The sequence below is a fragment of the Ciconia boyciana genome, chromosome 4 (assembly GCF_034638445.1).
Source record: "Ciconia boyciana chromosome 4, ASM3463844v1, whole genome shotgun sequence".
Classification (NCBI taxonomy): Eukaryota; Metazoa; Chordata; class Aves; order Ciconiiformes; family Ciconiidae; genus Ciconia; species Ciconia boyciana.
In genome coordinates, this window is record NC_132937.1 from 28,897,416 (window position 1) to 28,925,357 (window position 27,942).

The window sequence follows — 27,942 nt, forward strand, 5'->3', positions numbered from 1 at the left end:
TGGTTAATTAGGATTGAGAGAAATGAAGGAGTGTTTCAGGTCTGCTAATGATACATGAAAATGTCACTGAGTTAGAAAATCACAGAGAAGAGCAAATCATATAACAGTGTAATAATGTAAACACTAAAACCTCAAATTTCACAAGTTAATCTTGTTTTGCATCAATATGGTCATTACTGAAACAGCATCCATTTCTACACCACGGGAAGTGGTATTGAAGAGCTGTCACATAAATTGAAAGCCCAGGGATCATGTTTACAGAGACTTAAGGAAAGCATCTGATATAGTCTGCAACTGCCTACTCAGGGAAAAAATTGAGAAATTCCTGAATTCAGCTGGCATATGTAGACCTTATAATTTGTAACTGATATACTAAACCTAGAAAGTACAGTTACGTTTCTTCTCTGGATTATAATTGAAAGCAAGGCAAATATGCTTACTTCAGTAGAGATTACCAAAGGGGGGATGGGGAAATAGCCGTTTGGAGAGTGTGACTCGTGCCCTGGGAACCTGTCTGTCTTGTCAGCTGTAATCACAGCTCTGAGATTGCTGGCTGTCTCTGATGGGATCACCTTCAGCACAGACCCAGACAGTTTTGCTCAGTTGTGATTAACAAGGTCTCTGGTTTGGTGGGTTTTTTGGGGGGGGTGTTGTTTTTTTTTTTTTTTCCTCCTTGCAGCTTTATAGCTCATGCCTTTGTCACCTTGAAACTGGCTTATGATAATATATTATCTTGGCAGTCTTTTATGTTTATTAAAAATTACCATTTTTGCAGTTGAATATTGTCAGTGTCAGTTAATTTATTCTGCTGAAAGTATCTTAGTCGGGTGAAATCACCAGTTTAAATCTCAAACAGCCATACATGGCTTGGGACTTCCCTTTCTGGCATCTCTGCCCAGCTAGTCCTGCCCTTCTGCCTCATGTTTGAAACCAGCATAAATCCTGATTTCCACCTCTCTCAAGGAGCACTGGAAATTCTCCTTGATGTGAAAGAGGGGGAACAGCTGGTAAGTGAGCACAGGAGGCATCTCTAGAGATGAGCTTCCCTATTCAGAATACACCTTCCCTGTGCTGCAACAAATTGGAGTAGATTGCATGTTGCTAATGGCATGCTCAGTATTGGATAGAGTTTCTTTTGCTGTAGACAGGATTGTAGTTGCATGGTTGAGTGTGTTTGCAGTAATAAATGAGTAAAATTTTGTTACATATCTGTAATGCAGAGAAAGATTGATATAGCAGAAACTTTGTCGCTACTTTGTAGATCTCGCTTTCCCTGCGGCCTACCTTAATTTACTTCCTCTGCTTTTAAAAAAAGTCTTGAAGATGATAGGAACAAGAAGGAAGAAGAATGTCTTGGCTGGGACATTTGTTGTTTCATTAAAAAATAAAAGAGGCGGAGGGATGTGGGAAGCATTAGAATCTTGGGAAAGTGTCAGCTTACTGTGAAATATTGTATCCTTGAAACAATGTGGAAAGTTCAAAAATTTCATTAGTTGTGTATTGTTGTTTTTCTCATGGATGTGGCTTGGATTTCTGAGGTGAACAAACTGACAAGGTCTATCTTCTGCTTTTCCTAGATCATGTTTTATTTAGGATTCTGGAGAAGGAGAGCAGTTGTGTGATGCGGAACTCTAACCATGCGGCTCTGTTGTAGGTCATTCGTGATAAATGCTTCATGTGGCCACTGTTGTCTTCACTTCCCATATTGCTCCTCTTCGATCCACCCAGATTTTTGTACAAAGGATATTCATTACTGATGCTCCAGTCATGTAGCTTTCCTTTTTTCTCTTCCCCCCCAATTGTTTCTCTGGCTTCCTTTTATCTTCTGGTTTTCATCCTTTCTATGAGGATTGCAGCAATATTGCAAACTCTTGCATTTATCTGTTATCCTAGTTTTTTTGATACATGCAACTGCCTCTTTGCTCACATGTGCTTCATGTTTTCTGACTGTCATTTCATGTTGCACACATGTCCAGTCAGCTGTAATTGCTTAACAAAAATATATGTGCTAATACAAAGCTAGGAAGTGCTTACATTGCTGGAGTTATTTGCTAGAAAGCCTTCAAACAAGTTGCAGAAGATAGAGTGTGTTACTGCAGAATTTGCTGAAATAACTAAACCTTTAAAAATTTTTAAGGACTGATGAACTTGTCAAATTGTGTGGCACAACTAGTACTCCATAATAGTGGGCACCTCTGCAACCAAATGAGAGGGGTAATGGAGGAGAAATGTAGATATACTTTGCCCTAATTATCTTTACATCTTTATCTTGCGTTTCAATGCTCTCCCCTTCCTGAATCAAACTTCTGAATTGTGTACATTAGTTCTGTTGTTTCATGTCTTTCCAGCAAGAAACATTCTGATAATTTTTTTTTGCTAATGATTTTTTAGCAAGATTAGACATCTGTTAAAAATGTTAAGAGACCAGAGGCCAAACACATTATTTTCTTTGAAAACTGCAATGAACATTTGCCAGTATATGTAAAAACTTCATGTTCAACCTTCTATAATTTTTAGAGCAACCTTCAATCATTTTAGAATATTTGATTTAGTATTACAATTCAGGGTTATATTCCTTTGCAGAATAATATATGGAGGGCAAGCTTGCAGAGCTCAGTTAGGAAAACAATCTTTTTACTGGTAAACTGAACAAACTTATTTTTAAAGATAAACAGAATTGCTGATGCAATCTTACTGTCCCTTTCAGATGAGTCTCATTTTACATGAATTCCTAAGGCATCGAAGCCGGATAGAGTTTGGCTAAATTTGTTCTATTGTTTTCATTTTTGTGATTAAGGAACAAATAACATCAGTGTCTTGGATATCTGTATGTTGCTATTATTCTTTTTTTTAATGGGACAGCTGAAAAAGGGTAAGAACTGATTGAGGTATAGGTACTTCATTGAGAAGACTCCATAGTGGGTGTCCTGGTTTCAGCTGAGATAATTTTCTTTATAGTGGCTGGTATGGGGCTATGTTTTGGATTTGTGCTGAAAACAGTGTTGATAATACAGGGATGTTGTTGCTGCACCAGTCAAGGACTTCTCAGCTTCCCCTGCTCTGCCAGGTGCAGAAGAAGCTGGGAGGGGGCACAGCCAGGACAGCTGATCCAAACTGCCCAAAGGGCTATTCCATACCATATGGCGTCATGCTCAGTATATAAAGCTGGGGAAGAAGAAGGAAGGGGGGATGTTTGGGGTGATGGCGTTTGTCTTCCCAAGTAACCATTAGGCGTGATGGAGCCCTGCTGTCCTGGAGATGGCTGAACCCCTGCCTGCCCATGGGAAGGAGTGAAGGAATGCCTTGCTTTGCTTTGCTTGCGTGCGCGGCTTTTGCCTTCCCTATTAAACTGTTTTTATCTCAACCCTCGAGTTTTCTCACTTTTGCTCTTCTGATTCTCTCCCCCATCCCACCAGGGGGGAGTGAGCGAGTGGCTGCGTGGTGCAGTTTTGACCAAAGTTTTGACCTCAGTTTTGACCAAAGGTCGTAAGGAAATCAATTGAGGCTCGGAATCGGAGGTACCTTTGACCTCATGATCATCACTGTCAAACCAAAAATCACCATCCCCAATTTCAGGGTTTGCACCACGCATTAATCTACGAATCTGCTCAACTGGAGCAGAAGTCTGCATTTTATCTAGCAGCCGATTAACCCTTTCCAGCAACTGTTTAAGGTAGTTATTCTCACTCATGAGTCTATTATTCTCATTTACATGTCTATTATTCTCACGCACAAGTTTATTACTCTCACTCACAAGTTTACTATTCTCACTCGCAAGCTTACCATTCCCACTCACAAGTTTATCATTTTCACTCACGAGTTTACCATTTTCACTCACGAGTTTATCAACTCGGTTCTTAGTGTTTCTCCTGTCTCCCTCTCAAAGGCCAATGATGACTTCAACACCTAATTTTCCGATTCTAAAGCTGAATATTCCACATTGGAAATTAGTCGGGGAGCAGGGGTTTTCTTAGCTTCTTGCTGAGCACAAGACAAACAGGCTCCTAACACCGCACAAATTACACCTTTACCTTTTTTCACTCCAAACCTTTGCACAGCCTGACACTGCTCAATGTGTTCTACCACCTTCTCTTCATCCTTCCAAAATTTTTGAGCCCACTCCTTCCTAGCCTGGGAAGGGGCACATTTGTATTTTTGCAGCAGTTTATCCATGGTAATCCTGCCAACTATGCCAATTTTCTGTTGTGTTAAGAGTTACTGTTGCATACAAATAGGAGTCTGAGGAGTGGCTGGAGGGGGGAAACCCTCCCGTTGAGTCACGAGGTTCAGACAGGACCCCCTTGCTTTCTAAACTCCTTCTCAGAGAGGAGTCTAGGTGCGGCTAGGTCCAGTCTTAGTCTCAGACTTGGTCAACGGTTTATTGTCTAAGCACTGTGTGTATAGCCACTTATCAGAACCAGAGCCCTCTCAGGGCTTTCGCTAAGGCGACAGCATTAATTTACAACGTTATAAGTCCGGTCGTGTCCAGCATACTGAACTTCACGATTATGGATTCACTAATAACGCGATGCACCCCCGGTCTAGTCGTGTTGCATGAACTATCATGGCCACACTTAAAGAGCCTGGTCGTGTTCAATGAGAACTACCACGGCTAGATCAATGAAGAGTGCAGTTTATTAGAGCAACAGGCACACAGGTTCTTTGGATTACCGGTGATAAATTCACTGTCTGCAAAGCACATGCAAATACCAAGAATACGAGTAACACGGCCGGACACAAATGCGTTAAAAGATAATAAAGCGACTCTATAGAGATTTCTAAGTTTCCCAGGGAGGCACTTGGTATAACCAAGTGTTCGACTCTTACCCAAAGGCGTCCCGATGCAGGAGAAGAGAGGCTCAGCCCGTCGACTGATCCCAAACGTCAGAGTGGTACGCGATGGTGTCTTCCCTAACATTCTCTCTCTCTTAAGCCATTTTATACTATCTTTCACCTTTCGGGTGGAGCTTGAGTGACTCTAGTCATACATACCTTTGTTTAGGATTGGTGTAAAGTTTTCTCGCTTTGCTTTTAAAGGTATAAGCTAGGAAAATTCAGTGCGCAAGCTCAGTGAGGGGTGGTTGCACCTTGGAGGCGGGTAGCTTTTGGGATGGAGGTGTGTTTTGGTATTATAACGATGTTATAATGAGCAAAGTTCACCAAAAGGACAGCGTTTTGTCAAAAACGTGGCAGGCTGTTGGCCCAGGGTAGCAAATATGCAGCTTATCAGTTCCATAATGCCTTTGAGTTCCCATATAGTCGCAGAGCCTGGCCGCGGTATCTCCACACCACTCCACCCTCCGAGCAGCGCCTCTTAGAGTCAGCACACCAAGTTCCCCTGGCGTTACCAACATCTAAGGTTGCAGGCCTAGGGAACTGCCATGGAATGGCAGCTGCATTCCACCTAGGGAGCTTCTTCAATGCTGTGCCTTACCTAAAAGTGTAAATATAAGTTCTAATTTCTAAGTCACCTCAGCAATTATCCCACAGTGATTATTAAACATTTATGATGTTTTTGCAAGTGTCCATGGTATTTCTTAGACAGAAAAGACATCATTTTAATTGCTTGTTAATGTTTAACAAATATTACCGAAAATTTATTTTCTGATAGCCAATTCACAGTTTATCCTCTATATGTTACCACATACTTGGAAAATTTTATGTTATTGGATGCAGAAAGTATGTTTCTTAGTATTTATAAACACCCCCACCAAAGAGGTACATTTGTAAACTGCAATCTGTTCATAGAGTTTCTCCAGGATATGCACAATTGGCTAGAAGTGACAGTAATTTCAAAGCAAGTACTATTGCTAAATGTAAGCTATTACATTCTGTCTCCAAATATTGTAAGAAGCATTTACTTGGTGTTTGAAGTCCTCCTTTGTTTATTGAAGAGTCATTTGTGGAGTGAATACCTTATGTGACTCCTCTCAAAACTTGACTAAATTTGCACACCAAAATAAGCTTGCAATCATTATTATTGTCATAACACACAGATTCTCTAGATTTTGGACCAAATTTAGGACAGATATTTGAAAGGGTAAACAACATTAATTACTTTACTAGCTTGGGTCTTTTGCATACAAAATAGCCCATAAAAAGGGCCTTAGTAAGGTGCATCGTCAAAAATTAGAAGATACCGTAAATGAGGATTCCTGTGCAAGCTTAATTCAGTCTGTGTGTTTGCATTACGTGATGACATCCTCCTTTTTTATTCTGTAGAACTGTGTCTCTCTTAATGTATAGATTGGATAGTAATCACTAAGCAGCTGCACAGTATTTTTTCCTCTTACTGTTCAGGGTGTGATTCTATATCTGACTTACTGCATGCTGTTCAAACCCTCCTCTGAAAATACATGCCTCTATGCATATTTTTCTGTTTTGCTTATCACTATGGTAAATAAAGGACTTTAAGGTCACTAATTTGTCATCTGCCCCTCTGTAAGAGGAAGGGCATGTTTTAATCCCCATCTTACAGATGGGAAGCTGAGATACAGTTGCACAGGCAACCTTTAATTATTGAATGCTTCATTTTACAAGTATATGAATTAGTTTTATGTTAGGAAAAGAGGGTAAATGAGAAGTCTAATTTCCTAGGTGTTAAAAAAGGACTCAACCTGTCTCAAATTCCTTTGTCTCTGTTTCCGTCTTTTCCCCTTTCTTCCATTTTCCCTTCCTGTCTGTTTCCATTTTGATTCTTCCTCATCTCCACCTTCCTCTTTGGCCCACATTCCTCTTCACTCCTAAATGCCAATGTGGTTCCAATTCATCCCCTCTAGGTTACTTGCTTTATCCCTGCTTTTCTGAGCTCCTTATCTAATCTCAAATTTTCCCCATATACTGAAATATTCCTCATGTCTGTTTGCTCAGTGAATTCTAATTTTCCTTTACAGTGCTCCATCCCTGCCTTTTAGCTTCTTGTCACATCTGCTCTGTCCTGTGGTCTTCTACAATGCTTCAGTGTGTCCTCCTCCATCAGGTTTTCACTTGCTGCATTCTCATATTTCTCATCACTGTTCCTCAGTGTGACCTAATGCTATTCTCAGCAAAGTGGTTGTAACCTATCCATGTGAGCTCCCAGTTTGCCCTTCCTCTTCATTGCTAGTCTGGTCTCACTAGACTCCTAGCCACAGCATAATCTTTCCCTGCCCTTGGTTTCACTTTTTTTCTCTGCAATCAAACCAGACCGCTGCCACCTTTACACTGGGTGCCCCATTTTGTCAGTGGTCAGTCAGTCTTGCTGAACTTCTCCATCTCTGGCAAGGGATGTGACTGTTTGCTCTTGTACAAACACAGTTCAATTATAAATGTAAGTTATGGGGTTTGAACGCACAGGGTGGGCTTTTCAGAGGTTTTGCACTTTGGTAACTATACTCGCAATACATTTTCTAATCTTATATTTTGATCTAGTTTGGCTGAGTTTTCAAGAGTGTTTTATTCTCAAATGTCACTGGGCCATCTTGGCTGATGTTTTGCAAAAGATGAAAGCATTAGGCAGACAGTGAACACGGTGGTTTTTAAATATAGTGTGGTGTAGTTGTCATTAGCGATGGAAAAGAAAAGATATAATTACTAAGACAAAGTGACTAACAGTAAAATTAACCAGCAGGTATGTGTATGAAAGGCATCTTGGTATCTCAGCTGAGACCGTTGGTTTTGGTTGGGAAGCAGGAAGGCCAGATTTTACAAAAGTGCTGTCCTGGTTTCAGCTGAGATAGAGTTAATTTTCTTTATAGTGGCTGGTATAGGGCTATATTTTGGATTTGTGCTGAAAACAGTGTTGATAATACAGAGATGTTTTAGTTGTTGCTGCACTGGTCAAGGACTTTTCAGCTTCCCCTGCTCTGCCAGGTGCAGAAGAAGCTGGGAGGGGACACAGCCGGGACAGCTGATCCAAACTGCCCAAAGGGCTATTCCATACCATATGGGGTCATGCTCAGTATATAAAGCTGGGGAAGAAGAAGGAAGGGGGGGACATTTGGAGTGATGGCGTTTGTCTTCCCAAGTAACCATTACGCGTGCTGGAGCCCTGCTGTCCTGGAGATGGCTGAACCCCTGCCTGCCCATGGTGAAGTGAAGGAATGCCTTGCTTTGCTTTGCTTGCGTGCACGGCTTTTGCTTTACCTATTAAACTGTCTTTATCTCAACCCTTGAATTTTCTCACTTTTACTCTCCTAATTCTCTCCCCCACCCCACCGGGGGCAGTGAGCAAGCGGCTGGGTGGTGCTTAGTTGCCGGCTGGGGCTAAACCACGACAAGTGCTAAAATTTAATGTGAGATTTCATAGGAGGTTCCTCCCTTTTTAATAGAAGAGAATTTCTAGGGATTTTACTAAATTGTGACAATAAATAAAAAGTCAACTCTATACAGGAACAAAATGTTAACTTGAAAGTAATTTCTACCTTTCTTTAGGATTATCAGGGAAATCTAAATAATTAAAAATAAACATACATCATTCCCAAACTTGAATTGTATTGCAGCTAAATGGAACACAAACCTCAGAAAATCCAAGCTTTGTTCTAACATATAAGCCATGAATTTTGGCAAGGTTGAAATTTGGCAAAAGTAAATTATTTCAATCCTTCTTTTAAGCACTTTCCAAAGTATGTATATTGTATTTTGGGTTTTTTTTTGTAACGATACGCCTGCTTAGGGGAGTGTTGAGAACTGTCTTAAGATGTATTTTTAACTTAACCAGGCATAACTACTTTTATTCAGTGCTAGTGGGAGTTTTCCGAGAGCACTGATGCTATGTAAATGTGGACTGTATAATTAAATCTACGAAAAAATTAAATTTTGCATTCAAGCTCTTATTATGAAAGCCTATTCTGAAGCACGTATGACATTTTTAAAAGGCTGTAGAAATATTTAGCTTCTGTACCTGTTAATGCTAAAAATACAGGGTTTTCTGTTTAAATTTAGGAATAGCAGCAGAGTACATAAAATGCTATAAAGAAATGTTTGTCCGGTCTTGAAATAAGCAAATTTTCTAATGTTTTGTTTGACAAACAGGTATACACAAAGTTCCACTGCAGGCAAGCCCATGCTCCAGGCACTGACGCTTCATGCTTGACATTTTCCTATGATGGTACTGTCCTTGCCAGCCAGTGAGGTAGATGATTAAAAGAACCCTTTGATGTGCTGAATGTAAGACAATTTTAACTTTACTAAGTGAAATGGTTCAGTAAAGAAACCATTTAAATCCTATCATCATTAAATGTAAGTGTTCATGATAGAGGTAAGATAGTTAAGTCAGATTTTAGGGATTTAAACCTAAAGTGTTTTACAATTTACATCTTCTGTTTTGATACACCCTGCAATACTGTATTCCTGAAAGCATATTTTACAGCAGTTAAGGAGTATTTTAAGAGAACTTTGCTGTTTATAATACACAGTTCCTGATCTGTCTTCTTGTCTAGCATTAATAATAACACTAAAAGGAAATTATTAGCTTAATTAAAAATAAAATAAGACCATTTTCATTATTTAGTTCTTTCCGGGAAGGTTACTGCCTCTCAATAAGAGTATCTCTGTTCTGGAGTTATTAATTCCTCAAGCAGCTTTCTTATGCAATGTCCTTTTCTGTTCTAATTGGAGTTTTTATCTAATTTATATCACAAACATCAAGAGGTGATGACTGGAAGTGAGTGACCAAGATGTACTTGAATGGAAAAAAAAATTGAAATGTCTACAGGACAGGAAAAAAATATTTTTTAAACTTCAGATAAAACTTTTTAATAAAAGTCTTAGAGAACAGAGCAAGTCTTGAGAAGGCAAAGATATATTTGAAGACTCATTCACTGCAGTATTAGATGTATTGGACAGGATGATGTTCGCCTACGACAGCTTTTCATACAGAGATTTGTCTACCCAGTATTTTGCAGGCAGGTGCAGGCATACAGTCTGAGCTGTCTGGATGGAAACCAGCTGTAACCAGAAGCTATGTGTATGCATTAGCATGGCCCCAAGGCCAAATAAACAGGCCTAGGGAGAGGCAGTATATGTTAATGTCAGCTCAGTATTGTGCCTAACATATGTACAGGACATCTGGTTAGTTTGGTACGTAGACAGAATGAGATGACATATACAAAATACCACAATAGAGGTATTCACAGACTGCAAACGCTCTGAAGCAGGGGCTGTGCTTCCAAGCTGAGGGGTATAGCCTGTAATTGCTTTGTGTCCTTCCCCTCATTCTGTCCCTGATGAGTAGAGTGGTATTGGTGGCTTTCACAGCGATATGCAGCTGCTATTGGATGCTACCTCTCTGACTTATTTGTATGTCTTGCCACGTTTCTAAGATTCCAAACATTATGTTCCCCAGATCACATCTTTCAGAGTAAGATGATGGTGGTCTTCTCCTTGACAACCCTAGGCTTACTAGGGCACGCTAATTGCACTTGGATTGTTTCTTAATTGCTGTTCAGGCTCCTGGATCCAGAGCTCTACTACCACTCTACTCATCATGAATGAGTCCTAAGAGGTTGAGGTAAAAACTCTCAACCTTGCTGGTCCTTACTGAACCGGACACTTACTATGTAAGAACCTTCTCCTCTTTGGAAAGAAGGTGAACCATGTATCTTTCTGTTCTGGGCTAAGTAAAATGCTGCATCTGTCTTCCAGTGGTGTTGCCCCTGAAAAATCCACACAGACATATTTGATATGATTTAAAGAGAAACCTCAGTGTGCTTTTAAATGTTAACAGCAAACAAGGTTAATACTTATGTGAGCAATATTCACTAGTGCTGTCTTGAAACCTCCATTTATGTAAATTCTTTTATGTTTCACATTTATGAATGTAGATCACATAAATGACCTTTGCTTATTTTTATTGCATGTGGCACTTTTGGTTGCCTGCTCTTCCTCAACTGTCTCCAGATTTTATGTTGTGTTAAACAGACTTTCACTTACTTATGATTTATCTACCACACTCTGCTCTAAGCTATATAAAACGTTGATTGATTGCAGAATGTAAGAATGTACAAAAATTTGTTCCTCAGTGTGGTTAAAAGTACTACCTTTGTCTAGTGTATTAAAAAAAAAATCTCTGTGTGCTATGCTAAAGAATAAGGAGGATTCATACCTTATTTTGACTTGTTTGGTTAGTGCTTTAATATGAGTATTGCTTTGGATCTGTACCAACAAAAGCAGATGTGGATCCAGCATTCATAGATTAACACACCTGCCAAGCACTGAGGATCAAAGAGAGGACAGCTATTTGGGGAATGGGGACTTTCATTGAAAGCCTGATTGACTCTCCTGCATCTGATGTAGATTCTGCGTCACATATGAGAGAGATGAGGCAGGGCTCAGCTGCAAGCAGAAAATGAAAAGCTAAGGAGCTGCTTATGGTAGTTCCCAGTCTTACTCTTGTTGGGTATTAGGTAGTAACTTGACATAAACTTAAGAAAGTGATATTTTTGCACACTTGTAACCATGAAAGCAATTCTTTCTAAATACAGTGAAGATAGTATTTGGAGAACATTTTCTTTGTTCAGCAGTGAAGAGGTAGGCATTAGGACTGAACTTGGGGTCCTATGTCCTGGTTTTGGCTGGGATAGAGTTAATTTTCTTCCTAGTAGCTGGTATAGTGCTGTGTTTTGGATTTAGGATGAGAATAACGTTGATAACACACTGATGTTTTGGCTGTTGCTAAGCGGTGTTTGCACTGGTCAAGGACTTTTCAGCTTCCCATGCCCTGCCGGGTGCACAAGAAGCTGGGAGGGGGCACAGCCAGGACAGCTGACCCACACTGCCCAAAGGGCTATTCCAGACCATATGGCCTCATGCCCAGTATAGAAACTGGGGGAGTTGGCCGGGGGCAGCGATCGCTGCTCGGGGACTGGCTGGGCATCGGTCAGCGGGTGGTGAGCAATTGCATTGTGCATTGCTTGTTTTGTACATTCTTTTAATATTATTATTATTATTATTATTATTATTATTATCTCTTCCTCTGCTGTCCTATTAAACTGTCTTTATCTCAACACACGGGTTTTACTTTTTTTTCCAATTCTCTCCCCCATCCCACTGGGGGTGGGGGGGAGGGTGAGCGAGGCTGTGTGGTACTTAGTTGCCGAATGGGTTTAAACCATGACAGTCCTTTTTGGCGCCCAACATGGGGCTCAAAGGGCTGAGATAACGACAGATCTGACCAGAGCATGTTAAAACAAATTTGTTATAAGCATTCATTATTAGTTTAGTAGTCGCTGGTCACAATGTTGATTCATTTGCTCTCAGAGCTGTTGTATTTGTTCTCAGAGTTGTGTAATGTAACACCTTACTTGCTGTATATACTGTTTATCAGTATTTACGTGTTGTTTATCACCTCTGGGAGGTGGATTAAGGTTATCGCTTTGCTGTATTGTGTAACACTGGCTTATGGTATGATAAAATTATTGGTCATGAGATCAATCTGGGATTTCTACTCAGCATTGCCATCACCTCTGTACTTCGGGAGACATCTATCGGAAATTATTAATAATTACACTTTTTACCTTTTCTCCTTGGAGAGCCAACCTATGGGGGAGACACCTTCCTCCATCTTCCCCTTCCTCTCCAGGCTAATTACAATAGCTCTTGAGAATTTTGAATGTCCTTGGGATGTTCAAACCTCCTATTGCTATGTCTCCTGAATGTGTGTCAGGTCTTGCTTAGGGTTAAACAACTATTTAAGAATACTACAGCTACTCCAACCCCTGCAACAGGCACTGCAGTTACTCCAACCCTTGCGACAGGCACTGTGGCTACTCAAACCCCAGCAACAGGCACTGTGGCTGCTCAAACCCCGTCGACAGGCACCGCGGCTACTCCAACCCCAGCAACAGGCACTGTGGCTGCTCAAACCCCGTCGACAGGCACCGCGGCTACTCCAACCCCAGCAACAGGCACTGCGGCTACTCAAACCCCAGCGACAGGCACTGCGGCTGAACCAGAGAACCAACACGTGCCGGTATTAGTCGTCCCCATACACAAGAAGAAATCCTGGAAATGAAAGCCAGCTCATTTAGAAAGTGATGAAGAAGCTTCTCCTAAGATGGAGTAGGAGGAAGAAGCATACTTCCCTGGCAGTGAGGAGGCAGAGTACTCTAAAACAGGGCCATCACAAGAACAGGAGGAGGAAGAGGGAGAATTCCCTGCTTCCCCCCGAGGAAGAACTCAGTGGGAAGGTTCCTCCTCTTCCTCGAGGGAGAGGAAAAAATTATAAAAGAGACAGTAACCACCCAATCTCTATCCCTGAGTGAGCTGCTCCTGTCAGGTGTGAAGGAAAGGTATCCCTTCAAGGAAGATATTATATGTCACCCAGGCAAGTGGACCACCATGGAGAGAGGTATCCAGTACCTGAGGGAATTAGCTGTGCTTGAGGTGATTTATGGTGACCTGGACAATGAGCAGTTATCCAAAGATCCAGATGAAATCCAGTGCACACAACCCATGTGGCGCAAGTTGGTACGGAGCACACCAGTGTCGTATGCCAACTCATTGGCAATACTGACGTGGAAAGATGGAGAGGGACAAACGGTGGATGAATTGGCTGGCCAACTCAGGCAATACGAAGAAAGTCTGTGTCGTGGTTCAGCCCCAGCCGGCAACTAAGCACCACGCAGCCGCTCACTCACTGCCCCCACAATGGGATGGGGGAGAGAATCAGAAGAGTAAAAGTGAGAACACTCGTGGGTTGAGATAAAAACAGTTCAATAGGGAAAGCAAAAGCCGCGCACGCAAGCAAAGCAAAGCAAGGAATTCCTTCACTCCTTCCCATGGGCAGGCAGGTGTTCAGCCATCTCCAGGAAAGCAGGGCTCCATCATGCGTAATGGTTACTTGGGAAGACAAACGCCATCACTCCAAATGTCCCCCCTTCCTTCTTCTTCCCCCAGCTTTATATACTGAGCATGACGCCATATGGTATGGAATAGCCCTTTGGGCAGCTGGGGTCAGCTGTCCCAGCTGTGTCCCCTCCCAGCTTCTTGTGCACCTGGCAGAGCAGGGGAAGCTGAAAAGTCCTTGACCAGTGCAAACATTACTCAGCAACAACTAAAACATCCCTGTATTATCAACACTGTTTTCAGCACAAATCCAAAACATAGTCCCATACCAGCCACTATAAAGACAATTAACTCTATCCCAGCCAAAACCAGCTCATTAACAAAGTGAGAACAAAAGAAAAAAAGATTGATTATTTATTCTCAGAGAGATGTACATCTCTGCTGATCATTCCTCTGGGATACAGATTTCCAGCCTGAGACAGGCTACAGAATTTGAGCCTTGAAGTACCTCACTCAGGCACCTAGACCTCTCCTTGCATTTGACATAAGTGCCTCAGTGCTTTCAACGGTGAAAAGAAAGACTTTCAAACAACAAACTTTCAAACTTTAAAAATATCCAGAGATTAATTTTAGACAAAAAGTTACAAAAATCTTCCTGACCAAGGAGAAGTAGGCAAGTGACTGGTAATCCACAGACCTGCTTCCTTCCAAAGCACAAGCCTTGCAGGGAAGTAATATTTTTTTGTCTAAAAGTATTTTGTAGATTCACAGTCTTTCAGATTAAGAGCTCAAAGGAGGCCTTGGAACTAAAATATTAAAAAAAAAAATTGTAATATGCTGTAACAAAAGAAATCAAGGCCAGCAGTACCCTTTACAGGGAAAGCACCTTACAGAACAAGGTATATGCTTTTGCATTCTGCACTGGTTCTGCAAGAGGAGCTGCAACAGTGTGGTGGGTTGACCTTGGCTGGACACCAGGTGCCCACCAAAGCCACCCTATCACTCCCACTCCTCAGCTGGACAGGGAAGAGAAAATATAATGAAAAGCTTGTGGATCGAGATAAGGACAGGGAGAGATCATTCACCAGTTACCGTCACGGGCAAAACAGACTCGACTTGGGGAAACTAATTTAATTTATTACCAATCAAATGAGAGTAGGATAATGAGAAATAAAAAACAAATCTTAAAACACCTTTCCCCCCCACCCCTCCCTTCTTCCCAGGCTCAACTTCACTCCCGATTTCTCTACCTCCTCCCCCTGAGTGGCACAGGGGGACAGGGAATGGGGGTTGTGGTCAGTTCATCACACGTTGTCTCTGCCACTCCTTCCTCCTCAGGGGCAGGACTCCTCACACTCTTCCCCTGCTCCAGCGTGGGGTCCCTCCCACAGGAGACAGTCCTCCACAAACTTCTCCAACATGGGTCCTTCCCACAGGCTGCAGTTCTTCATGAACTGCTCCAGTGTGGGTCCTTTCCATGGGGTGCAGTCCTTCAGGAACAGACTGCTCCAGCGTGGGTCCCCCATGGGGTCACAAGTCCTGCCAGCAAACCTGCTCCAGCGTGGGCTCCTCTCTCCATGGGGTCACAGGTCCTGCCAGGAGCCTGTTCCAGCGCAGGCTTCCCATGGGGTCACAGCCTCCTTTGGGTGCATCCACCTGCTCCAGCATGGGGTCCTCCATGGGCTGCAGGTGGATATCTCCTCCACCATGGACCTCCACGGGCTGCAGGGGGACAGCCTGCCTCACCATGGTCTTCACCACAGGCTGCAGGGGAATCTCTGCTCTGGTGCCTGGAGCACCTCCTCCCCCTCCTTCTTCACTGACCTTGGTGGCTGCAGAGTTGGTTCTCTCACATATTCTCACTCCTCTCTCCTCTTGCTGCCGTTTGTTGCACAGCAGGTTTGGTTTTTTTTCCCCCCTTCTTAAATCTGTTCTCACAGAGGCGCTACCACTGTCGCTGATTGGCTCAGCCTTGGCCAGCAGTGAGTCCATTTTGGAGCTGGCTGGCATTGGCTCTATCAGACATGGGGGAAGCTTCTAGCAGCTTCTCACAGAAGCCACCCCTGTAGCCCCCCTGCTACCAAAACCTTGCCACGCAAACCCAATACAAACAGTTAAAGAACTGCCTTCTGAGGCACTGCAGGTCAGGATCACACTCACCTGGAGCCAAAGGCCTTGGGAGGCAAAGTCACAAATCAGGGATTCTGCACTTACACTTGGAACAGCACTCACCATCACCTGCATCCATAACAGCCTGGTCAAATATTTAAGTATATCATCCTCTCTATACATATGGAAGTGAAGGATACTGGAAGACTTTGAGAAAACCATTTCAGCTCCAAGTGTTACAAATAGATGATTATACCTATTAAAGCTAATGAATGCATTTTTAGCATTGTTTGAAATGAACATGTGTTCAACTCTTCAGAAGTATTACTTGACTTAAAACCATTCGATTTTTAAAATGCTAATGTTTGTATTTACCATAAAGAACAATATATATTCCTCTACACAAAATAGGTAGTCACTATACCTGTTACTGCAGAATCCTTGCATATAAAGGAAGCCGTAGTCAAGGTGTTTCTACTTTTTAAACCAACTTCAAAATTAAATGTTTTATTTTTCCTCAAAAACATTTTGAAAAGAGAAATACAGCTAAAACTCAGGAAAACCCACCAAAAGGAAACAGAAAAGCTTCATTTCTGAACGCAAAAGAAAGCATGTATCTGCATAAGCTACCTGATAGGCTTAGAGATGAATATTTTTCACTGAGTTTAACTACGGTGAACTGATTTTCCTAAATACGTTTACTGATTGAGATGGCAATAAGTGTGCACACTATTCATACCAAAGAAAATGAATGAACCATCAAACAGCTATCATGACATTTGTGGAATTAATAAGGTCATTTTTTCATATTATGACAAAAACTAACTCCATAAATTCTGTACATACCAGGAGTAAAAAAAAAAAAAATTTTTTAATTTTTATAATAGGATGTTGTGGTTTAAACCCAGTCAGCAACTAAGCAGCACACAGCCGCTCGCTCACCCTCCCCCCCACCCCCAGTGGGATGGGTCAGAGAATTGGAAAAAAACATAAAACCCGTGGGTTGAGATAAAGACAGAAGAGGAAGAGAAAATACTACTACTACTACTACTAGTAATAATGATAAAAGAATGTACAGAAAAAGTGATGCACAATGCAATTGCTCACCACCCACTGACCAATGCCCAGCCCGTCTCCGAGCAGCGATCCCAGCTTCTTGGGCACCTGGCAGAGCATGGGAAGCTGAAAAGTCCTTGACCAGTGTAAACATTACTTAGCAACAACTAAAACATCAGGGAGTTATCAATATTATTCTCATACTAAATCCAAAACACAGCACTATAGCAGCTACTAGGGAGAAAATTAACTCTATCCCAGCCGAAACCAGGACACCTCTATATCCTCTCTCTTGAGCAGAGGAATGCTGACTCCTAATATCTGAGATATTGGTCTGTACAGGTGGGGAGTAGGACATATGCTCTTTGAGTTGCTGGACCTTCCAGGACAGTTTCTCCGCAGCCGAGACAAGGGAGGAAGAGAGACTGTGCTGGTTTTGGCTGGGATAGAGTTAATTTTCTTTATAGTGGCTGGTATGGGGCTATGTTTTGGATTTGTGCTGAAAACAGTGTTGATTGATAACACAGAGATGTTTTAGTTGTTGCTGCACTGGTCAAGGACTTTTCAGCTTCCCCTGCTCTGCCAGGTGCAGAAGAAGCTGGGAGGGGGCACAGCTGGGACAGCTGATCCAAACTGGCCAAAGGGCTATTCCATACCATATGGGGTCATGCTCAGTATATAAAGCTGGGGAAGAAGAAGGAAGGGGGGACATTTGGAGTGATGGTGTTTGTCTTCCCAAGTAACCATTAGGCGTGATGGAGCCCTGCTTTCCTGGAGATGGCTGAACCCCTGCCTGCCCATGGGAAGGAGTGAAGGAATTCCTTGCTTTGCTTTGCTTGTGTGCGCGGCTTTTGCTTTCCCTATTAAACTGTCTTTATCTCAACCCACGAGTTTTCTCACTTTTACCATTCTGATTCTCTCCCCCATCCCACCAGGGGGGAGTGAGCGAGTGGCTGCGTGGTGCTTAGTTGCTGGCTGGGGTTAAACCATGACAGTTAATATGTCATAAGTTTTCAAAAGGTAATAAACTTTTACTGGCCTACAGTCACACCATGTTTATCAAACACAGATGAGAATTGCTATAAATGTCTTGCTGTAACCTCTATTTTGGTTTTTATGGCGAAAGGTGGTGTGGAGGGGTGTGAAAAGGTTTAGTTATAGCAAGTGTGGGTTCACTTGCTTCCCTTCTCCCCCTTCCCCTAGGATTTCTGACTGATTCCAGGGCCTGTTCTCTGTACTGAGATTGCAGTTTGTTACTGTTTGCCTGCTAAAGAAGGGGGAAGACTTCATGTGCCTTCCATTCTTCCTGATAATTTTTTCAGGGCAGGTAGAAACCAGACACATAAAACTTGTTTAGTTTTTGATCTAGTCCATCCATGGTAACATTGTTATTTCTTTTGATATCCAGCAAAAGTTAAATTTACTCCTAATAGCAAAGCACCGATGCTCACAAACACAGAATAAATTAGTGTTTGGGGAATCTCATTCCACTGTGGATAATGGTTCTTGGTAGGAGGGATTGCTACCATGGAGTTGAACCACTGAGGAGAAGTTTCTGATCTACCAGAGTTCTACAGGTAGAACTTCTCATCCTTGCACTTTCATAGGCATTCAGGGACAAAAAACTTCCAAACCATCCCCATTTTGAATGCTTCTACTGTATCATTCTGTTATTTTGTGTATGAATTAGAGGATGAAATTTTCTGCACATGTCTAAATTCTTGACTTAAATTCTTTATTGCTAATTTTTGTCCCTTTTCTTTCATAGGAGATGATACTTTAAAGATATGGGATATTAGACAATTTAAAAAGCCTCTTAATTCAGCGGAAAGACTGCCTAGCTTCTTTCCAATGTAAGTACTCTAATTTATTCCAGCTAGTAGAAATAGCAGTAGGTGTACTGAGCAGGAGGGAGTCTACCGAAGTTCTCCTCCGAAGTTCTCACTAGGTCCAGAACCGTGCGGAAAGGACTGCACGGGGAGGGCTGTGCAATGAGGATTCTTGGTTATTTTAGGACTGTGAGAGACTGAAAGAGTTAATGTCTCAAACATTGTGGCGAGGCTAGGTGTGATTTGCATGGCGACGGCAGGGGTCGGGGGGTCAGCTAGCACGGGACGTGGAGAGCGCGTCGGAGGATGCGCAGTACCGGGTTCCGCCGGACCTTACCATGTATGGCCAGAGGTCACACAGGGCTGATCTGAGGAAGGGGCTTGCGACCACCCGAGAGACCCCTCGCGACCACCCCCCTCCCCCAGCGCCTGCGCAGAAGATTGAGAACCTTCTAGAACAAGAACCATGTAAGTCCTGAAGGGGGCGTAACCAGAGGCGGGGACTAGAGTATAAAAGACATGCCCCAGGAAACCAGGTGTGTGCCCATCACTGGAGGATTGTCACACCTGTCATTATGGGATCCAAGGGTGGTGATACCTTTCCTTTCTCTATCCTCCTCTCTTCCTCCACTCTTCTACCATATATTCAGGTATATGAGTTTTGGATAAATTGTGACAGGTTGCCCGGAAAATAGCTCCATTGCCAAATCGCCTCTGTTCGTTGGGCTTGCCAGTTCATTAAGTTTGTCCGTTTGTTGTTGAATTCGCCAGTTAATAAAGTTGTTGGCCAGACTGTTCCTCTGATTCATTGCCATGACTCTACCGGCCCTGTGGCTCTGCCGAGCAGAGATTGGCCTTTGTCGCTACACAAACCCTTGGGGAATCAAAAAGATTCACCCATCTTGCAACCCACCGAGTGGGATGGGACAAGGACTTCACATTGCTTTAAAATATCTCATTCTTTTTGGTGATAATTCATAGCTAGCTTTGCTTGTTTTATGCAATTTTTTAGTCTTGTATATCTTATGTCTAATTAGATTAGAAACTTTTCAGGAGGAGGCCAGTTCATTGCCTTATGTTTGTATAATGAGATATATAAGTAAGCCTCATTCCTATTTGGTCTATGATTAATAAAAAAAAGCTGGTTGAAAAGTAGACATAACATAAAGGTGCATGGTATGAATTCAAGTTATGATGTTAGAAGTGCTAACGACTGTGTTCTTTGGTACTAAAATTTACTGTATTGTACTGTATAGTGCTAAGTATTGTATTTTATATTTTTATTGGTATTACCTGCATTTCTATAACTGTAGCACAGCAAAATCCAACTCTAAGGATACTTTTGAAATAAGATCTTAGAAAGGCAGGTCATGGACAGCTCAATCTTGACTGTATTTTGTGGCATAGAGGAAAAGTAAACAGACAAATGTTTTTGGTCACCGTAAAAACACACTGCCATGCAGCATTGAAGAATGTATCATCAGCAAAAACAGATTTCATTGATTTATTTTTTACTAACTATTTTTTACTAACTATAGTAATAGATGACAGCTGACAAAAGATTGTTTTAAAGCTTTGTCTTAAAAGGATTAACAAATAGAAAGGATTATTTTTAAGGAGTGTAATTTATAAATAAGTTTCCTACACATTAATTATTCATTTGCCCAGTATGATGATTTGTTTTCTTCAACAGTACAGATTGTTGTTTCAGCCTGGATGATAAAATATTTGTCACAGGCACCTCTGTTAAGAAAGGTGGTGGCAGTGGGAATTTTTTTTTTTCTTTTATCAGGAGACATTCCAGAAGTTGTATGAGAGAGAAGTTACGGATGCAGTATGTATTTTAGTTTTCCTTTATCCACTATTCAAAAAAATGAATGAAATCATATTCATATGCTTTTTTCTTTTATACAGGTAATGACCTACTAACACTACTGTAATTTTTCTGCTCCATGTTTAAGAGATAGAGTGGCCTGAATAGGTGCTATTCTCCTTTCAATTAAAAAAATAAAAGAAAATCTTGGGACAAGGTGTTTAAGCACTAGGAGATCCCTGCTTTGCTGATACCATTGCATTTCTCAAGGATTTCTGTGAACCCTTCTAGATCTGCGGAGTGAGGCGTGAATCCTAAAATTCTTACATGTTTATGCTGTTGACTCCACCAGTTATCTTGATGAAATACCATATTGTGACAAAACTCCTACTTGTCCCTGAAACTAGATTTGTGGTTACTATAGAATGTATTTCAGTGGACTCTAGCTTGTGTAAATGCAATAATTTTGTGGCAAAAAGAAGGCATCATTATGAATCCCTCCATCAAAATTACCATTCTCACCAGTAATATAAAAACCTAAAATTGTGAATCTGTAACACAGAAGAGTCTGTGTATGGCTTGAACTGCCTACCTATTCCCATGTACAGAAGGAAGAACCTTAATACCATAGTTGAAAAAAGGTCATTTCACTCTTATGGTGTACATAAGTAAGCTTGTAGATTATAAAAAACAGGAGTGGAAGAAATTCAAATAGAATTGCAATTGCTTAAGTATGAGGCCTTCCCATTAGTTGTTGCAGTCTGTCAACTAGCAACTTTGTCGCACTGTTGTGTTTCAGGATATTGTTTTCTTCTTCCACACTTTTCTTAACCCACCTGTTAGAGCACAGCAGTCTTTCCTAGCACAGCAGACCAAAAGTGCTTGTGCTGCAGTTCATTTATACAGAATTTACGTTTATATTTACTTTTCTTTTTGAATCCCATTTTTTTCTTTTAAATTCATCCTAAAGCAAAATCTGCTTATGGATGAATTTGTTATATCCATCATTTCTTTTGTGTTCTTTTGTGTTTTGTGTTCAAAGGAAATATAATTTTGATTGGCTAACTTAGTCTCCCAGAAAAATGGTTCTTTAATTCTCTGAAATAGAGGGTCTGTTTACCTGCTGGGGTAGATAATGCTACGGGAGAGTCCAGAAGAGACTGTTTTTCTCAGAACTGAGAGATAAAGTTGTGTTGCTTCAAAATGCAGAAGAGACATGGAGCTGAAAAACAACCGTAGGAAATTGTTGGAAAAACAAAATTAGAGGTCAGTAAGCAGCTTCACTGGGGCCACTCACATAGTAAAAATTTAAGTATGTATACAAATCTCAGCAGGTTCATAATTTTATAAATTTATATAGGTGCTGATATTTATATGGTACTATAAGACTAGTAAATTACTTTCGTCTATAGAGTTTTAGTGCTGCTATTTTTCTTCATTTCTAGTGATAAAATTTAAGACTGTCATTCTCCTGCTTTGAATATAATGGATCAAATGAAAATAATGGAAATAATAGATGAAGAATTGAGACTTATAAATGCTGATCTTATGACATAATTTACAGTGAGCCAGCACTGTAATAACAAATACCTCTACAGAGGTATTTGTTATTACAGAGGTATTTGTTACCTCTACAGAATAACAAATACCTCTACAATCAGTCTGTCTAGCTTCCAGCTTCAACACTACACATCTAAGAAAAACACAGTTAAGCATATCAACCTGAATCTAAAAGAAGAAAAATTACTCTAAGTGGTGTTTTAAAATAAAAGCCGTATATTTTTTCAAGATCTTTCTATTGTTTGTATCCTTTGGCTTTTTCATTAGTTTTCTTTTCTTGTTCTTCTCAAATTGCAGTGTTTGATGAAATATAAACGCATAAAGGCATGCTAAAATCAAATGAATTTTAAAGAAGCTGGCTTTTGTTTTTTATAAGCAGTACATGCTGTTTGTTAGAAAGATCATTGGCCTATAAATTGGTAGATTAATATCTTGTGTGTAGTTTATCAAAATATTTTTTCAGCAGTGCAGTAATTACTTGCTTTCTATGGACTACGTTGCTAGTTTCCATTTTTTCCTTATACTCTCTCAAAAATGCAGATAACAGTGTAATTAAGCATAAACACATAATGGTGTCTGAAACTTGAGTTTATCTTCTGTAACTAAATATCATACTTCTTTACCTTTTGTATGTTATCTAGTGCTTAAATATGTAATTTTAATGTTTCTATTTTTGTTTTTTTAGGCATTACATAGATGAAGTTACACTATGCCAATATGTGTAGTAAAAGAGCACAAGTACACCAATATCTATCTCTGCAAAGAGCTTGATCTGCTCTCATTCCTCATGAAAATAATTCCAGTGATTTCAGTTGGATTTAGTCCAAATTGCTAAAGAAAAAGGGCATCATTACTCATTTATTTCAAGTATAAAATGAAAATGATAAGACTTTTTGAGGGCAATTGTATACCAGTTTAGTGGTAGAATGTATATAATCAGAATAACAAAAAATCTACTGTGAAAACATAAACTATTAATGTGTTACTTTTTTTGAAAAGGAAACTCTGGTAAGCTTAGAAAATTGAAAAACACTAAAAAGCAGTAAGCATTATCTTAAACCTCCTTGGTAAATAGCCAGTGTAATTGGCCTGTGAATGAACCTAGGGGGTAATGGGAAAATATTTAATGGGAATGTTTGACCAAAGCTGTGTCTGGCATTCCTTTCCATCATACCACACAAACCTTTTTTTCACCTTTTCTTTCAAGTTTTCATGGGAAAACCCATTACTGCTTCAGAGCTGCTGGAGTGAAACTTTGTGGTTTTACTAATGGACTAACAGTCTGATTAGTCTCTGCTGTTGTGGCTGGGTATAGAATATTAATTTACTTTCATTTCACTTTTTTTTTTTTTGAGTCACAACCTGTGGCTAAACTAGTGACTATATTATTGTGTCCACTCTTGAATGCCATCCCACCGTGAAGGCACTGGGACTTCTCTAGAACTCAAGCTTCTTGGATAAATAGCAATACTTTTTGAAGAAAAACTAAATACTGGTAAATAAATGTCAGAAGTGGTGCAGACCATGGGCTCCGTCTCTCGCCAGTAGCAGTGTGGCTGCAGAAGGTGGTGTGAACAGGGCAAATACACAATGATGCTTCTCTGGCTATCCTGTTCTGCCTCTGGTGATCTCTGACTTAGAGATATCTTTATGCAGACATAGGAATTTTACAATTAATAGCACTCAGCGGATTTTTCTTCCATGAGTTTATCAAGGAGTGAAATATGCATGTTGCAGGTTACTGTCAGGGTCATTTACTTACTGCAGATTAGATCAAAACTCAGGGGTGGGAGCTCCTGCCTCTCCCAATTTCATGAGGAAGCTGATGCTCTGTGTGCAGTACTTCAGCTGTACTCTGGCTCAGTGTGTACAGGTGTGATGGGAAAGTATGAGGGCTTTGTACTGTGACCATAGTTACATATGCTAAACTGTACAGAATTCATCTCTTTTTAACAAGAACCAAGCTTTAAAAAACAAGTCTTCATCCTGCTATGCACCTGCAGCTTTTTTGTAGTTTTTCTGTCTCTGTTTCTTCTATCTTGACACTATTATCTGCGAACGGAAATCCACAAGAAAATATTTATATTAAACTTTCTGAATTTGAGCATTTGAGGCTCATTCTATGTGAAAGATTTATAATTCCATGCAGAATGTTTCTTCACTCCATTTACATGGTTGAGGAGACTTAAACAGATGTTGGGAAATATAACTGCTAGAAGAGGGGTACAAAGTGTATGCACAGAAACGCAGAGGCCATTTCCCTTTCCTTTCCTCAGGTAGTATGAGAGGAAGGAAGACCTGTAGCCACACTGGACTGAGGTCTCATGTTTTGGGATGTCTGTAACTGGACCCTCTTTTTGGAATGGAAGGGAGGTTTCACTGTCAGATGCAAGTCAGGGTGGGTTTATTCCTAATTCTTGGTTTGGTTATACAAGTATGAGATCTTCATGGGAATCAGTTATAAATACCTAGTGTATGGGAAACAGAGCTGGGTGCGCAACATTTCCCTCAATGTCAATTTAATTTAAAATAGCTGTGGATAACCACTTGAATCACTCTCACATGTCTATCATTCGTTTGGCTAGTTCAAACAGATCAAACAGTAGTTATCCTTATTACAGACAAGATGGATTTTGGCAGCAGTAGAGCAGTCATTTTCCCTATATGGAAAGGAGAAGTAGTACACCTTGTTACTGCCAAGCAAGAGTGGGTACTAAAAAAAAAGTTGTACAATTACAGAAATTGCTATTTTTAAATGAAAATGTAAGTAATAATTTAATTTAAAAATGAGCCAAGATGATGAGATTCTGTACATTAGAAAATGAGATGTGCAAGTTTTTAAAATATCCCACAGGTTTTTGTAGATAAGCAAAAATCCAAAAACATAGATTTATGGTTGTTTTGGGAAACCTATTTCTGTTAGGAGGATTCTTCAATATTTTCTTAGTTTCTCAAGTATAAGCAAAAGTTAAATTATTTAAATACTTCTGAAAATATCTCTAAGGGATGTTTCAGGAAGGTCTTCTCAGACAAGCTATAAATTAAGCTTCTTTTTAGATTAAAGAGTGAAAAGGAAAGAAGGAATAAGGAATATGAAACTTCCAGCATCCTTTATGCACAGTTGATACAGGATTGAAGTATTTCTTCCCTTGACCTCAAACAATATAATTTACTATTTATAAGGTGCAGTAATATAGCAAGGGACTTTTCCACTGTGGCCCATTTCACTAAGATTTAAAGCTTTTGAATTTAAGAAAAATAAATTCTTTTAACTTCTGGAAGAGATCAGCATGCTACTTTTCGTGTTAAGCCATTTCTTTTATTTGAAAGGAAAATCCACATTTTTACAATAAGGAAGTAAATAAAATATTTAAGGTCCAGTAAACTTTTGTGCTGATCAAAGTAAAAAAGAAAAAATCTAGTACAAAATGTAAATCACAGTAATGTGTTTTCTTTTATAGTGAGGTCACTTTTCAATTTTTATTCTCTACTTTCATATATGTAAAGATAATGTTGTCCTTCCCTTCGTATATCTTTGTGGTAAGTTGGTCTTGGCTGGATGCCAGGTGCCCACCAAGCCGCTCTGTCACTCCCCCTCCTCAGCTGGACAGGGAAAGAGAAAATATAACGAAAGGCTCATGGGTCGAGATAAGGACAGGGAGAGATCACTCACCAATTACCGTCACGGGCAAAACAGACTCGACTTGGGGAAATTAATTTAAATTATTGCCCATCAAATGAGAGTAGGATAATGAGAAATAAAACCAAATCTTAAAACACCTTCCCCCCACCCCTCCCTTCTTCCCGGGCTCAACTTCACTCCTGATTTTTCTCTACCTCCTCCCCCCGAGTGACACGGGGGGACAGGGAATGGGGGTTGTGGTCAATTCATCACACATTGTCTCTGCTGCTCCTTCCTCTTCACACTCTTCCCCTGCTCCAGCGTGGGGTCCCTCCCACAGGAGACAGTCCTCCACAAACTTCTCCAACATGGGTCCTTCCCACGGGCTGCCGTTCTTCACAAACTGCTCCAGTGTGGGTCCTTTCCATGGGGTGCAGTCCTTCAGGAACAGACTGCTCCAGCATGGGTCCCCCATGGGGTCACAAAAATCCTGCCAGCAAACCTGCTCCAGCGTGGGCTCCTCTCTCCATGGGGTCACAGGTCCTGCCAGGAGCCTGTTCCAGCGCAGGCTTCCCACGGGGTCACAGCCTCCTTTGGGTGCATCCACCTGCTCCAGCATGGGGTCCTCCACGGGCTGCAGGTGGATATCTCCTCCACCATGGACCTCCATGGGCTGCAGGGGGACAGCCTGCCTCACCATGGTCTTCACCACGGGCTGCAGGGGAATCTCTGCTCCAGCGCCTGGAGCACCTCCTCCCCCTCCTTCTTCACTGACCTTGGTGTCTGCAGAGTTGGTTCTCTCACATATTCTCACTCCTCTCTCCTATTGCTGCCGTTTGTTGCACAGCAGGTTTGTTTTTTTTTCCCCCCTTCTTAAATCTGTTCTCACAGAGGCGCTACCACTGTCGCTGATTGGCTCAGCCTTGGCCAGCAGTGAGTCCATTTTGGAGCTGGCTGGCATTGGCTCTATCGGACATGGGGGAAGCTTCTGGCATCTTCTCAGAGAAGCCACCCCCCTGTAGTCCCCTCTGCTACCAAAACCTTGCCACGCAACCCAATACAAGCTGTTAGCATCCAAATATTTTAATGTTTTATTTAAAGATGTAGAAATCCTTTGCAATAAGTAAAGTTTTTCAGAAATAACTTTGTACATTTCCCTTCTCTTCTGGGAAGATGTTAAAACATTAAGTCCATCTTAATGGACTTAGATGGACTTAAAACATTAAGTCCATCTAAAGACAGATGGACTTAATGTTGTGCAAGTTCCAGAAGATTACACTAGAAGGCACACTGAGATTTGATCCCTTGCTCCAGCACAAGCTTGAAATTGCTTATCCCTCTCAAATATAAAGATAATGTAATATAACTATAGGCTTAGGTAACGCATAGTGTTAATTTGAAAGGTAATTACTGTTTCTTAAAAAATACTAATAAGAAGCAGTAAGGCTTCCTAAGTAGTATTGCTTAATTATATTTTAAGCTCCTACATGTTTAAAAGATACTGCATTGCATAAGCATTTCTTCACCATGAATATGTAGGTTTTTTATAGGAGTAAAGGCAGATGTGCTAAATAAACTAGTTGCATGCATATTTACACTGATTTTGACAGACTGGGGTTTTTTCAGCAATGTTGGAATTTGTAAAAATTACATTTAAGATAAATATTCAGTTCAGTCAGAAAAGCCCCATTTGGCCACTGCTGTAGTGACCTGTACTTACAGAGTCCACAACCACGGTAACAATGTCATTTTACACGATCACTATCTTCCCTGCTGACATGCTGCTTATCTGGCTGGCTGGACAGCCAAGTGCAGCAAATCTGAGCAGTGCTGTTCAAACAGAACCCATCACGTACCACCATGGCCACTGAAGCAAACCTTGCACGTATGAAAGAGAGAAGGTTTAAGTTCTCCTTTTCCTAACTGAAAAGATTTTCTTAGAGCAGCAGCTCTTGCTGTCAATTTTTTATTGTATAGCTTCAGAACAGATTCTGAAGGAATTATTTATTAGATTACAGGTTAAGATACAGGGAAGCAGCAAGAGAAATCATAGGCTGTGTTTGTTTCTGTTTTATCCGCATTCAGTTTTTAAGTATCTCCAGAGCTAGACATGATCTTTCAAACTAAGATTCTAAAGATTTGTTGGACAGTTTTAGGAGTCTGTATCTGCTGTATTCTTTCTGCACTAG

General features: G+C 40.9%; 1 protein-coding gene across 1 annotated transcript in view; it reads left to right on the forward strand.

The window, feature by feature from the left end:
* WDR70 (WD repeat domain 70) overlaps nucleotides 1-27,942 on the forward strand; it is a 161,688-nt gene that overhangs the window by 115,085 nt on the left and 18,661 nt on the right. The window contains 4 exon segments of the mRNA XM_072860900.1: nucleotides 9,013-9,112; nucleotides 18,698-18,782; nucleotides 20,452-20,530; nucleotides 20,533-20,592. Of these exon segments, the coding sequence (XP_072717001.1) occupies nucleotides 9,013-9,112; nucleotides 18,698-18,782; nucleotides 20,452-20,530; nucleotides 20,533-20,592 (324 nt within the window).